Source organism: Emydura macquarii, unplaced genomic scaffold (assembly GCF_026122565.2).
Source record: "Emydura macquarii macquarii isolate MOO-44397 ecotype Brisbane River unplaced genomic scaffold, CSIRO-AGI_Emac_v2 contig_1253, whole genome shotgun sequence".
Taxonomy (NCBI): domain Eukaryota; kingdom Metazoa; phylum Chordata; order Testudines; family Chelidae; genus Emydura; species Emydura macquarii.
In genome coordinates, this window is record NW_027131390.1 from 73,138,387 (window position 1) to 73,153,960 (window position 15,574).

The following is a 15,574-nucleotide window of genomic DNA, read 5'->3' on the forward strand; positions in this document are numbered from 1 at the left end:
TCTGTATTTTTATATAAACTTTATTATTAAAAGCAAAAAAAGCAATTCCAAACATAGTAATTATAAGGAATTCGTTTAAGATGACATTTCATAAATGTCCATATTTCAAGGTGCAAAAATACTTTTCTACCCAGATTATTCCTGTGCTGCTTCACTGAAGCAAGGAGGTGTTCATGTCTGTCGAAGCAGGGTTGGAATTGTATGTTACAGTAGATACATTTTCCTGTATCTTTTTCCCCTAAAATGTTGTCTTACTTATTTTGTGATGGTAAAAAGGAAATGTTTCCAGAAGAATATTTATCTAACTTTTTCCTGCAGCATTTGTAGTTGTCTTTGTTACTTTGTTTAGTATCTTTCAGAGCATGATTGGCTAATTTAACATGCTTGTACTACTGATTGCAAGACTGCTTTGATAAATTACTGATGCACATGCTAACTTAACCTCTTCAAAACCAAAACTTCATTCCATTGAGACTCATTTTTCCATTTCATATGTCAGCAGAGATGCTGATTAACCCTCTTTTTGTGATTCCCTAGTATGCAACTAATACTTATGTGTCGTCATAACACCATCCTTGAGAACTAGACATTAAGGGCGAAATACTGTTCTCCATTGCACTGAAATCAAAGGGCTTGTATGGTGTCACTGAAGGCAGAATATGACCTTAAAGTTTTACACAAGTGGAGATTGAAGTGAGGGCACGTCTTTGTTAGAAAAGGTTTGATCATATAGCTATACTAACAGACCCCTCTCATGAAGAGGCATCTTACACCACTAAAAGAGAGCTTTGGCCAGTATAGTTTATACCAGTTCCCTGAACAAATAAGCTACACTGGCAAAAGCATTTGTTTGCCAGTATAACTGCATCAATGCTAGGGCTTTGTGCTGGCATAAGAACGTAGTTAAAAATCTACCTAACTGACATTATACTGGCAAAAATTTCTAGGGTAGACCTGATCTAAGACTTATTAGAGTTGAAAGATAAAGTGCCTATGATACAGGGGAAAAAACAATTTGACAGACCCTTCAAATGTTCATTGGATACATTTTTTCATAGCTTCTCATACTAATGCACATGGTTTCATAGCTGATTCTTTTGAAACCAAATCTTGAGCTGGTGTAATTTGGCCTGGTTCCATTGAAGTAAATCGCTTCAACAACTAAGGATCTGAATCTACCTTCTTTTTAAATTATTTCAGAATATTGTTAAAGGATTCACTACACACAAATTAACATTTGGATAACAAATTGAGTGTGTCTCTAGTTTTTAAAAAACAGTCTCTCTCGTTACACTTTCACAGAGATGAGAGAACCCTGAGAAATTTGAGGTTTCTTTTAGACATTTAAAATGTCAAAGAAAAATGAAAAAAAACCTCTTCTTCCCATAAATCCAGAGGGAAAAAAGCTTTTTTAAAGTTCCTCAAGGCTTCAAGGAAGATCTCAGAGATTCTGTATCTCTGCTTTTCAAACTGATAATAGGCTTTAAGATAGCTTTTAATACCATTAAGGTTTAGGCTTTAGTGCATTCTCTCCAACAAAAGTTGGAGTCAATTACTGGTACTTTTGCCCTATTTTTTCCAAGGCATTTTCTTTATGCAGCACAAAACTAGTCTACCATTTCTGGTTTTAGATGCCAGTCCTCAATTTCAAGCTTTCCTCCTTTGCTTAAAAACAAGATGGCTTTTTGTTCAAATCCTTGTTTTACTCAAACTACTGCACATTTCCCAGACACAAATAGCTTTACACATCTCTGTTTGTAGGTCTCATGCCTTTGCACGTGCATGGCCCTGGGAGCTGACTAGCTCACTTATATGATGAAGTTTAGAAAGGCTGCCTGTAATGATGCAGTCAAGGCATTTGCCTCAAGGAGCAAACATAGTGTGTCATAGCTTATCACTTGCTTTTCTCCAAATTAGCTGTAGCACATAGCACAGTAAAGTTCCTTTATCATCTGCTCTTTCAGAGGAATCTTTTACATTTCTTTTACTCATAGATTTACATCTAAGGACTCTATTTGGTTTTCACCTCCAGTTTCTATCTGTTATATGTACATACACATTGTATCAAGTGATGTGGACCCTCTGGTAAAATGGATCATGTGATCCAGAGTCTAAATATCAATTAAAAAAACAAAACAATATTCTATTGCTCAAACAAATGCCACAATTTTTGTTGAATTTGCAAAACAATCCTTTCTCCTTCTGCTTCCTGCACTGGCCCTGCTATAGCACTACTTAAATATAATTCCCAGTTGTTCACATTCCTGCTGACATGATCAGCACAAACAGGAAGTAACAAGACATGACAGCACTCTTGGCGTGGTATGAATGAGGACACCTGGAGGAATGTTCGCCTGCTCAACGTTCAAGACAACGAATCCTTTGCTGATAAAGGTGCTATTTATATTCCATTCGCTGAATGATGGCGCACTCAGTGCAGAATCTCCCCTCTTCTCAAGAAGTGCTGAACAAAGTTGTTGACACAATTCAAGACTAGCTCTGTGAAGTTAACACCAGCATTGATACAAGCATAGTCAGCTCACTTTTAAGAGAGACTTATACCAAAGCCTTCACTTCTATAAGAGTGTAAGGTGACATATATAGCAAAAACAATGAGAGTCCTGTAGCACTTTAAAGACTAACAAATTTAATTTCTTTCTTTAATTAATTAAAAGTTATTCACAGTTCTTCCAATGATTCGCTGTATGGCCCTGGTGGTTTTTTAACTTCTCATTGCCTCCATGTCCCCATTTATAAAATGGGGATAATAATACTTGCCTCTCAGGAGCTGAGAGGCTTCCTTAATTCGTATTTCAAAGTACTCTGAGATCCTTGTCTGAGTGGTGTTATTTAACCACAAAGTATTATTTTAAGGAATGTGTAGGAATAATGGCCATATTGACAATGGAGTTGATTAATCTGTTACTGGCATCTGTTTCCTTCACCTTTTGCATCTCTGTGACTCACTATCAGATATGGATATAGAGTACTTTTCTTATAGAAATTATGACGGCTTAAGTGGCACATTTATTCCAGTGCTTGGTAAAATCCACTGTGGCAGTGAGCATACTACAGGTTGGGTCAATCATTTAAGCTGACATACTTTAAATGCCTTAGAATACCTTTAGAAATAAAAAATTAAACAAATATTGTATCCAATTTTAACTGCATGGGGAATTTAAGTAGGCAGAATTTAGTTGCTGAAATGGGAATTCAGCTAGGATCTCTGAGCTAATTCCATAGGGCTTGCGTACGCAGAGCTTTAGTCTCACCAGAAGGGTGTACATTTTAGCCTGCCCTAGCATGTCACACAATAGCTGTGGGGACCCTTCTGGCGCACACTGAAAGTTCCTAGTATGTGTTAATGTAGTAGGACTTAACTGCATTAACAGACACTAGGGGATTTTTAGTGTGTGCCAGCAGGGTCCTCACAGGCCAGTTAGCACGCAACACACTACTGCACACTAAAATTTACACCACTCTGATGCAGACTAAAGCACTGTGTGGACAAGCCCTTGGTCTTGCCAAAAGTGCCATAGGATGATATTTTATGACAACAGATGATTAGGAACTCAGTTTTATGCCTTGCCTGAAAGATAGCACCTCCATCATAACAGAACCCTCTGAATACCACATTACTTTATTGGTTCAGTGTTGACACACAAAAAGTGCATCACTTATTCAGCCACCAATACTGTTTCCTGCAACACCCTAGATTTCCTATGGAGATCTTCCCTCCAAGCACTGGCCAGGCTTCAGCCCACTTAGCTTATGACTAGAACCCTGCAAATCTGTAGATATCCACTTTATTTATGTGGGTATCTGCGGACCATGGCTGCAGATTGCAGATCGGATGTGGATATAAATTTTGTATAGACACAGGGCTCTACTTATGAATCTGATGAGACTGCAGTCCCAGGAGGTACACTTGCAATGTTGTTCTATGTTGTTGGTTTTTTAATTAATGCATGACATATTTTCAGAGAGTATGGATTTGTCACAAACTGTTATTCTTACTGACACCTAACTGAGATGTAGATGCAATAGATTACATTGCAATATAAAAAGTATGGGTGTCATCTGACACAGATGAAGGAAAAGCTGATGCCCTAAAGGGCTGGCACAGTGAATACTGGCTTCAGCTTATAAATGGTGAAGATGTTTTTTTCGTCTCAAGGCGCAGTCATTAGGACTGATTTGTATGCTTCAGTGGTAAACCATACATACCTCACTTGTCAGATCCAACCCGCCATTTTTCTCACCGCTGGCTTTGGTGAGGTGCTCCAAATTAGTCTTTTTCTATCACATCACATTTCTGAAGCATTTTTATTGTATTCCTTGCTTTTTCTCAATGTGTGTTAAAATAACTGCTAGAAGAATTTGGTAGCTAAAATAAGAAATAGAGTTTGTCTTAATTTAATTTTAAATATGATGTAAGTCTGCTTATTTTATCCCATTAGTGATTATGAATTTTATTTATATGTTGGGTCATTCTTGTCTCTCAGATTAGTCAAGCTATACAAAGAGCAGCCTAAAAATTTCAAAAGGCAAAAGATAATATGTAGAAAGATGGACCCCCAAAAGATATAGATAGCTAGCACTTCTGTTTGATATGTCACTGACCTATTTTGTCATGGTCTCAAATGTCACTGCAAATGAGACCTGCTTGAGGATGTCATGCTTGTGGTATATGCTGTCATCAGAGCTCTCAGTGAAATTACTTATTTGGACTCTTTAAATGTCTGATCTTGGACATACAAGCACTACCTAGTGCTCTAATTAAATAGAGTACAAAGATAAATAAAATCACAAAATAGATATGATTATATATCACTGTAGTGCAGCAGTGCTTTTTCTATGTATAGAAAAAATGGCGTTCAAGTAAAAGAATTAAGAATTCTACAAACCTGAGAGACAAGCTACCTTTCCATGTCCCATCATAGTAGTTCTGTTTGTCTAATATACTTTATACTGTGGAGAACTCAGAATAAAAGTGCCTAGAGTTAAACATTTGGATGCTGATGGACCTTTTGGATTTGGATTTGGACCTTTTGGATTTGGATGCTCTGAACCTTGTTTTCCTCTGTAGTCTGACAGAAATAGCCTCTTATCACGACTTAAAGAACAACAGACTTTCAGGCTTTGGGGAGGGAGCAGGTCAAATTTAGGCTGCTTTTGAGACAGGTTTGTTCTTTTAAAACTTGTCAGTTACATTTTTCTTTCAAATTGTATACATTAGCCTTGAATTTTATAAAATTAAAAATAGATCTTGAAAAATGGATTGTGCCCTCTCTTCCAAGATCTTCCTGAAATATAATCTTTGGATGAAAGATCATGGAAAGATTGAGGAAAAAAATAAGAATTTTTTGGGGTGTGAAGCCACAAATTGGCAACTTTGCTGTCACGTCTTATAATGCAGTAAACTCTGCATATGGTGGATGCTTTTTACAAGGGGGAAAAACACTATAACTTAAGTTAGGACTTCCAGGATACTGCTGTTTTTCAGGTGGTCAGGGAGTTCAGAAATTAATAGGATACTGTATTCAATATGAAGGCCTGGACAGGAAACTCAGCTATGTGAATAGAAAGAGAACATCATTTCTTAGGAACATTATACAGAAAGATGTGGCAGGATTTGGACACAGCCTGGATGTGTGGGACAAGGGAGAGTGAGGAGTCTAGGATGATTCCCAGGTATTGGGCCTGAGTACCAAAGTGGATCTCGTTATTGTCAACAATGACCAAGTATGGGGAGAAGCAGAAAGTGGTTTGGAGGAAGTATCATCAGCAGTTCAGTTTTGGCCATGTATGTTTGAGTTGATGATGAGTCATGCAGGGGATGTCAGAGAAACAGACCTCCACCTGGACTGGATGGCAAGAGAAGGGGATGTAGTAGAAAGGTAGATTTGTAAGTCATCAATAGAAAGATGGATATTGAAACATATGCAAGGAAAGGTGGAAAAGGTGGTGACAAGGCTGGGCTTTGTTCCGCATCTACATGGAGTGGGAGAAGAAAAGAGCCACCAAAAGAGATGCTGAAGGAAAACCAGAGGAAGATGGTATCAGGAAAACAAGATGTCAAGAAGTAGGATATGATTGGCAGAAGCAACAGACAGGTCAAGAAGGATTAGAATGGAGTAGAGGCCCAGAATGACGTTATTAGAGACATTAGTGAGGGCAGTTTCAATGGAGCAGAGAAAGCAGAAACCAGATTGTAAGGGATCCAGGACAGTTATAGGAAGGGCTGTACATGGCCCATTCAATGAGTCAGGAGGTGAAGTGAAAGAAAGAGAGAGAGAGCAGCAACTGGGGAGGCACATGGCATTAGATCTGGTTGGAAAACAAAATTTTTATGCTGTGGGGAATATAGTTTCCATTCTGAATTGGAATGAAAAGTCAAAATTCAGAGAACAAAAAAGTTCTGAAAAGTTTATAATTGCAAATGCTGAAATGAATTTTTGACTTTTTGATCAAAAGGAAAAGAATCAACATTTCAAAACAGCATTTTTGTTTTGTTACTCAATATCAGAAAATAAAAAAATGCAATCAAAATCAACAATTTTTCCCTTAGAAAATGTTGATTTCAACAAAATCATATTTTCTGGCAGGAATTTTTTTTCTTGCAAAAAAATTCAGTTATCTCTGTGTGATATTTTGGATGGGTGAGACAAGGGCATGCCTATACTGTAAAGCAAAAGAGACAGAGGAATGTGAGATGCTCAGGAAGAACGCAAAGAGGTTATGGATTAAAGGAGGAGACCATATGAAAAATCTCACGGTAGTGGTTGTGGGGAATGGTGATTACAACTACTGATCTTGTCATGCTTGGCTTTGCAGAAGTCAGCTAAATCCTGTAGAGAGAGAGAGGAAGAGGTAAGGTTTCAAGAGGGAGGCCTGGAAATGGAATTCAGCGAGAGCGGCAAAATACTGCTGCTTGGCAAATTACATAGCAGACCTGAAGAAAGAGAGAGTGAATTGTGCCAGTAGTGGAGGAAGTCCAAAGGTGTCTGTCAACACCTTCCTGCAGAGGTGTCTGACAGCACAGGGGCAGGAGTGGAGGAAGCAGATGCTGAGGGTCAGCCAGGCAAGAGGTTAGTGGGATGACCATGCAGTGTCAACAACATTTTTTTTAAATGTGTTTTTAGTTATAAATAAAGGCTGGACTGTGATAGTTCACAAGCAGCCCAGTGGAACTACTCATGGTGTAAGTTATTGCTAAATATGAGTACTGGTATCACAATCTAACCCTATTATAGTTACAAATACCATATAGTTAAAAATACCAAAGAAGATACCACAAAAACCTGATTGCCATAGTATTAAAAGCCTGACTCTATATAAAAATCACAGTGAAATTCAGAAGTAAGTTTCCAGACTGGCTCATGGATTTACCTAAACACTTGTCATATAGCAGTTACATCTTTCTCTTTTTAATGATACCAACTGTCCAAAGGCCTATGGACACCTTAACGAAAACCATATGTTTACCTAAATGTCTATGTACTGCTCTGAATACTCATTTTGTGTGAGATAAGTGTCATTTTGGCCTATTCCTGCCGCGTTGAAATCAGTGGAGTTGTGGATGCTCCACAACTCTGAAAATTAGGCCACTTCACATCCACTATTTATTAATACACTAAATACTTGTATGAATTTATATTCTTAACTTATGGCATCAAGGTTTGAAAAAGGTTCATCTTTCTCTTTGATACACCCTCTTATGATTAGGTACCGAAAATACATGTGCAAGATGACCCCCTGTCACTATCTAAGGAGAACTGAATGAGTTAAGGTTAAAGTATTCTTGACTGTGAATTTCATTACTTTGTGATCATCAGTTACTGATTTCATTTAAGTTCATCATCTATTACAAGTAACCACTCAAAGTTCTTTGCATTGGTTAACAAAATAATGATTTTCCTTGTTAAGAATCTTGTGGTTTTCTAAGCAGGAAGCCTACTAAAATAAATCAGAGGCAGCTCATTGTGGCTGAAGGACTGTAACAAGCAGGCAAGCCTGGACTGAGACTAGCTTTGGCTTCTTCCTTAGCTTTGAATTTTTTCTTGCTTAAGTGGTTTCCTGTTCATTTTCTACTTACTAAATCCATGCTTGTAGGTTTTCAATATGTAACATTGTTCTGAAAAAAAGCTAATCTTTTATACTAAACCAAGGAACCCTCCGACTCTCTATGCAGCATTTCTATGTTGAACCAATATATTTGCCTAGTAGGGCTCTTTTTGATTTAGGTACAAGCCTTGCAGTTGCACTCCCCCTCCCCCCTTCACGTATCATGCAAGACCATATGTAGTGGGACAGGCAACAGAAATCCTAAAAGAGGGGATTCCACATATCTTACATGCTCTTCGCTAGGCTGGAAAGCAGTGGCCGTTTAGTTCCATTACAGTACTAATGCAGTGTGCTGTAATCCCACCCCTGGTGGTGGTTAGGGCAGCAAAGGCCCAGCAAACTGTGGCTGCTGCTACTTTACATGGCTTGGAATAGTGAGCCTAGCCCCACTGTACCAGTCTAGGTCAGGTGGGACTGAGGATTCCATCACGTGACCCTACAAATCTGTTCCTGGGAAGCAAAGCCCGTTGTTCAAGGTGGCCCTCAGGATGGAAAGCTCACCTTTCTCCATAAGGCTGTAAGACTCTTGGCAGTTACATTTTTCTCTTCATTTCCATCATCTTTTTCTTCAGTGATAAGCACCAAATCAGAATTAAGGGAAATGAATGCAAATATTACCTTAGTAAAAAGGGAATTGTGGCCTATTTATGCACATTAATATTATGCCTGTGAAATAATCTAGTCTCTCCTTTCTGCTACTGTTTTTTAGGTTCACACGTTCAGGGGTCCACACTGGTGTGAATACTGTGCCAACTTTATGTGGGGTCTCATTGCTCAGGGAGTAAAGTGTGCAGGTAACTGATTCATTCTTTGCTTCTTAAGACAGTCCGTAGACATACTATTTATTTTATGATGAATCGTGCACTTGGGGTCTGATCCTCCTGTTAAAGTCACTGGAAAGATGCCCCTTCATTTCAGTGATAGTTGTATCTGGTACCTCTATTGACCATTGAACCTTACTATCGAAGCACCTTCCAAACATTCAGAGATGGAAGTAATAATTTATCCTTCCTTTCTTTCAGCATGTAGGAGAAGTAGCTTGATGAGTTGTTAGTTGTATATATTTTGTAATGGATGGATGTGTGTGTGAATGAGAAACTTGTTGAGGATCTTAATGCAGTTTGTAGACCATAATTAAACTTCATAATACCTGTGTGAGAGAGATACTTATATTCAGATAGATAAACTGAGTTGCAGAGCAGTTAAGTGACTTGCCAAAAGTTGCGCATAGAGTTAGAAAGGGAGCTGGGTACAGAACCCAGTCTTGTTTGTGTGTTTGCTCTAAGCACTACACACACATACTCTCTCTCATAATGGATTGAGAAGAAGAGAAACAAAGATGATTAAAATGGGTATATACATAAACCTTCCTTTATATAAGCACTCAGAGGCTTTGTTATAAATATCTGGACAGACAGATACTGCATGCATTGGGGATTTAGTCTTTCTGTTGTAGCTAAAGAATTTAGGTAAAATAATGCAGCGATTTTATTGATATCCTCTGAAAAGAGAGAGAAATCAACTTTTTTGTTTAGGAGAAAAAGACCAAAGTAATTGGAAAAACAAGCTGCTTAATTTAAAATGTGCCTTATGATGTTCCAGTAACTAATTTTATAAAAATAGTATAAAGAAATGTTGGTGTAGGAAGAGCTACATTTGTTGCCTTGGAAACTGAATTTTCAAACTAATTTAAGAATTTTTTCCCTGTCTAAAGCTTTCTGAAATCTTGTCTTAAACAGTAATAGGATTTTTATAGCGTCAGTGCAAAATGGTAGAAACTTCAACATAAACAAATGAGTTTATAGAAAAGCTATGACTGAAAAATCTTGAAAATCTTCCACAAGAAATATTTGATATGTAATGTTTTTATTATCATTGATGCAGATTTTTCTTTGTCAGCAGATCCTCTACTGTCTATAAAGATATAGCTCATTAGTTATATAAATAAGTGAAACAAATGAAAGAACATTCAAATGCAGTTATATTCTGTAAAAATGGCACTTCTTTACTTAGTTGTCCTACGCCATGTTTATTCAGAGTTCTAGCTACATACTCTACTCATTAAATTAAGTTTTTACCAGATTTTACTCTTGTTAACTCTGCACAGCCAATGCAGCTCTGGGAAAGAGATCTTGATTTTATTCTGCTTTGTGCATCAGCAACAGAGATGGTAACTAAATTTTCAGAGTAGATTCTTGATATTTGGTGATACATGAGCCAGAAAATACACAGTTCTCTGATTCTGATCTCATGTTAATTTGCAATGCCGGCAGTTAAGAAAAATAACAGGCTTTTTAGTTTTACATTAAGTAGCTTTGATCTGGATGTTTAATAAAGACAATAAATACGAAAGCCCACAGTTTCACTTTTCAGAATAGTTTAACACTTTTGTAGAATGAGAAAAATGATAGATTTTATAATTAAATGACAGTACTTTTGTTTTTTCTACTTTTCTTTATAAATACTCTAGAGAACATTGTTGTCTGATTTTATATTTTAATGCAGATTTTTTTCCCCAAAAGATTCTAGTCGTTTCCTTTTCTTAGCTTATATTATGGAAGTGGGAAGTAACTACAGTGCTTTCTCTTTTTCTCTCTTTGACTCTGTTCAAAGACGATTGTAATAAGAAAGGAACAAATGTAAACTAGGTGGATTTAGAATTTCAGACATAATTGGAGTTTTCTGTTTATTTGAACTTGTCATACCCGTGTCAACAACACCCAATAAACACAGTGATCCTTTTTGTATTTATAATCCCATTTCATAATACCAATACATCACACTAAGAGACTGTTACACCTCTTGAATGCTCAAGGTCACTTAGCCTGTGATCATAATCTTTATACACCACCTGAAGTATGTAATAAAGTTCCAGAAATGCATGTCTGCCATACCTTATTTGAGGAATGACAGGGAGTGTGGTGGTGAGATACTCATTCACGTAACTATCCTTACTCTCTCAATCCCCTCACAAGCCACTTGTAATCAGCCCCTTGTGGATGGAGGAGAGAAAGTGCCATGTGTTAATAAACAGCAAGCCTTCCAGCCAACTAAGGACAAATGAGTTCTGAATGGAGGCCAAATTCTATCATTTTCACCAAGATGGATGGTGGCCAGGAAATGGACACTCAAAGACAGAGGGTGTTATATGAAGGAAATGGGAACCATTAAGGGCTCCAGCAGTGATGCTGAACATGTCTGATGGATAGGGAGAGATTACTTTACATTCCATGAAAAAATTCAATTCAGTAAACGTGGTTCTCCTCTGAAAAGTGGCTGTGTAAAAGAAGTCACCTTCTAAACTCAGCAAACTTGCTCTCCATATGTGTTCAAAGTTGCATCTTGCTTACTATACGAAGCAAATATAACTTGTACTGCTTTTTACACCTGTTTCACTCTTGAGCCAGCACAGCTAAGAGCAAGTGAGCTGGATTCTATTCCTTCTTGTGCCTCTTCAACAGATTGTTTACTTGTTCCAGTCAGCTAGAACTGTGCAACTGAGAAGCTGCCCAAGTGTAACTGAGGGCATAAATGAAAGAAAGGGTGGGTACCACAGGTGTAAATGAGGTTCTTAATTTGCCCTGTAGAACCCTTGCTGCTGGTGATGATATGTAAGAAGGAAGGAACTCAGGGAGAGTGTCATAGCCTAAGGAGAGTTAAAAAAAAAATATTTTCCTTCTAAACTGAACACCTTTGATATGGAAACCATTGAGAGACCATAAACAGTGAGCTCCAGGGCACCCATCACTTTTCTGAGGAGAAATCCACATTAAAAATTACAGGATTGAGCAGGATGCAGCCTACTAACATTCAAACTGGGCTCTGCATCACCCCAGGAAACCCCAGAAAGTCTGACTTGTGATCTCTGCAATCATTTTATTGAAAATGCTTTAGGAACAAAACTGTGCTGGTTATAATATTTTGTATTTTTTAATGAGTTTGCTTTTTTAAAGCAAACAATTACTGATCATAAGATGAATCTATTAGCTGTACAAAAGCGATATTTATAACAGATGTAAATGAATTCTGCAGGGCAATACTCAATCATTCTCAGTCCTGCTCTCAGCAGGATACAAAGGAATAAAAATGCAGGGCATTCCTGGATTCCCTTTATAAGAATAAAAGACACCCATTTCAGAAAGTAGGAGGAGAAATGGAAAGAAAAAGTAACGTAAGGATATTGTTGCCATTGGCATATAGATTAATTTATGGCATACAAACACAAGCAATCCTTTTAAAAAAAAAAAAAATCTAGGACCAATGTAGTCCCAACAGTACATATTATGCCATACCAACTAGCAAGTATGCATAGCAACTAGAACTGTACTTATTCATTCTTTTCTACAACTTAGCATCTCTAGCCACAGTATAGCCTGGGTAACTTCCATGTTCCTTCAGATACTGTCCCATATATAGTATAATTCTCTCTCCAAGGAAGTTTGTCCCTACCCCTTGTGAAAGTTGATTGGCAGGGAAAGAAGAGTGATTCTAACTATCCGCCTGCTTGAGGTCCAGGGATAATCACAGTGTCAGTACCTGTCTCCTGAAACTGGCAAATGGAGAAGGTGACAGTGCTGGTGGGTTTTGTTATGTGAACAATGGTCCAGTAGGAACTTGTCTCACATAGATCAAAAAACCTGAGAGAGAGAATTGTAAAGAGCAAGTAGCTGCCATCTTGACTGTTAAGGTTTCTTGATTAATCGGTTGCTCCTTTGCATTTCTTGAAAAAAGATGATTTTGTATTTCCAAAGTTAAGACTCAGGTTTATGTCCAGTTAGGCTTCCATTCCTCCCACAGCTGTGCCTTAAAGACACAGTCAAGCCCCTCTTCTTTCTCCCTGTTTTTCTACAGTACTTTCCCTGTGCTTTCTCCTTGCTGCACATGCAAGTTCTGTCTGCCTCTTTGACACTGTCTGCTATGTTTTTTTCTCTCTACCTCCTCCCTCTGCCCCACAAGCCTGTAATATATGAAATCAAGGGTAGATTTATTTAGCAGCATGCTGCTTTTCCTCCTGCACTGTACACTTAACATTCAAGAGCACAGGCTATCAGCATTAAAGAACAGTAAGAGGAAGGAACATGAGCAAAGAAGGACTCATGTGGATGCCATTCATGTTCTGAAACCATGACCGGTGGGAGGTGGTTTTCTGGCAGAATAGTCAGTCTACCCATTCCCAGAGAGGCATAGAGTAGGAAAGACGGTTTGGTCATGAATGCTTGAGATCTGTTTTTGTCCTGGTGCCACTTAAAAGAGCATCTCAGGTCGGTAGTTGCACTAAGGTTCATGTCAGAGCAATGCAGTATGTCAACAAATGGTGTTTATTATGGATATCATAGCATTTACAAATAAGGTCAATTGCCAGTGGCAGTAAAATTAAGGAATAGTAAATGATTACATGTGCTACAGAGAGAGTAAACTTCAATTTTATACTAAAGAAAAGAAAATTTGACTACCATAAAAGGAAAGCTTCTACTTGATGTATGATTTATTGGAGCAAATTCCTTTGTACCAATTCACTCTCATTAAAGCAATACTAATAGTTCTTACACAGCAGTCATTATCTGCAGATCTCACAGTGCTTTACGAAGGTGGGTAGTAGTATTATCCCCTTTTGTCAAATGGGGAAACCGAGGAACAAGTCTTAAATAACTTGCCCAAGGTAACATGGTGATTTAATGCCAGGCCCAAGAATAGAACCAAGGCCTCTTTCCACACCACTCTGCAGTTATCATAAATCGATGCAGAATGTTTCAGAACTCTTAGTGGAAAATGTAAATCTACCTCTCAGTTCTTAAACCTTCTGCTCAGAAAGACAAAATACATAAATGTCCTTCAGCATCATTTATAAATATAATTATAATGATGTATATTATATGTGATATAATTTCAATAGAGCATGCTCAGCAGCCACATTTACCAGTAAATATAAGCAAAAGAACATCTAAAACTAACTAAATCAAATCAGCAGCATAACAAAAAGTGACAGCTATGCATATTTTGTTCTCAGCAAATATTTATAATGGGCGCGCAAAGGGCAGTATTAATATGCATATATTTTTGGCCCTGCTCATGCATTGATATGAAGACATTATTTCTTCTTTCAGCTCAATGGACTGAAGTCAATATAAGTTGCTTCAGAAAAATTGTGAAATCTTTTTCTAGGCTTCCTAGAAAAACATTGGCTATGTCAGGCTCTTTTTTTAAAGGCAGGATCTCTCAGACAAGTAATGCCCCACAGCCCACCCAAACTCCTAGAGTAGTAAGTTCAATATGCTATTAAAAACAGAATAGTGTACCTGAAACTTTTTCAAAAACATAATCTACAAAGGCTGTTTTATTCCAAAATTTGTAAACTTATTTACCTGCTCATGAATTTCTAAATGTACTTTTTGGTGAAGGATGGCTGTAGCTCGATGGTAACATACAAAAGAAACATATACTCAACTACAAATCCAACCAGTGAAATGATCCACTTATATGACGAAATCCTGACTTTATTGAAGTCAATGGGAGTTTTGCCATTGATCTCTATGTGGCCTTGATTTCACCCATAATCTTTTAAATCTTTCCTTTATCATGGACTTTACTGGGAGAATATCATACTTTATGTAATTTGTATAGTTTTAACAAAAAAGGGTCAAATTTTTCTTTTAGGGCATGACCAAACTCCCATCGAAGTCAATGAAAAGACTTGGATGGACCTCCATAGGTATTGGATCCTTTGTTACTGTGGTATAAATCAGCAGTAAATCCACTGGAATAAATTGAGTTACTCTGGATTTACTTCATTGTAACTGAAAGTGGAAATTGGCCATAAACAGGAAATAAAACAAACTCTTAGGTCTGAATCGTGTTAATCTTATTCATGCAAATTGCCCCATTGAAGTCAGTGGGTCTACTTGTATGAGTATGGCAAACGGGTGTTAGAGCCTGATCCCTAGAGGTGCTGAGCATTTGAAGCCAATGGAAGTCGTGACTGCTTGCTACAACTCAGAATTCGGTTCCTGGGTTGTATAACAAAAAATGATACTTTGCTTTAATTGTTTGTAATTTGTCTTACAATACTGGGTTCTAGCCTCCCAGATTTAGGCTGAATATAGCTACTGTAGGAAGTTTGAACAGTGGATTACTTTGGGACTCTGCAGGACTATATGGAAGGCAGCCTGTCATGGCACTCATACACTTTTTACTTTGTTGGAAATAAGCAAACAGATAGCTGCTCTTATATTGGTGTGTAACTATCACCAAGTTAACTTTTCATCAAGTTCTCAGAGTGAAAGCCTACTGACTAAAACAATACCATTCTGCCTCCAAAGAGTATTGTGAACTCAGAAAGGATCTCCCATGACAAAAGCATCACAAAATGGCTATGTTCCAACTTGTTTATTTAAAAAGCCACACATATTTTTCTTGTTCTAAACAGTGCATTTAAATCTTACAAAAACAT

At 37.6% G+C, this 15,574-nt stretch overlaps 1 protein-coding gene across 2 annotated transcripts in view; it reads left to right on the forward strand.

The window, feature by feature from the left end:
- CHN1 (chimerin 1) overlaps positions 1–15,574 on the forward strand; it is a 124,877-nt gene that overhangs the window by 94,606 nt on the left and 14,697 nt on the right. For both annotated transcript variants that reach the window (XM_067549214.1, XM_067549215.1), the window contains one exon: positions 8,837–8,921. In XM_067549214.1, the coding sequence (XP_067405315.1) occupies positions 8,837–8,921 (85 nt within the window). The remainder of the gene's footprint in view (positions 1–8,836; positions 8,922–15,574) is intronic.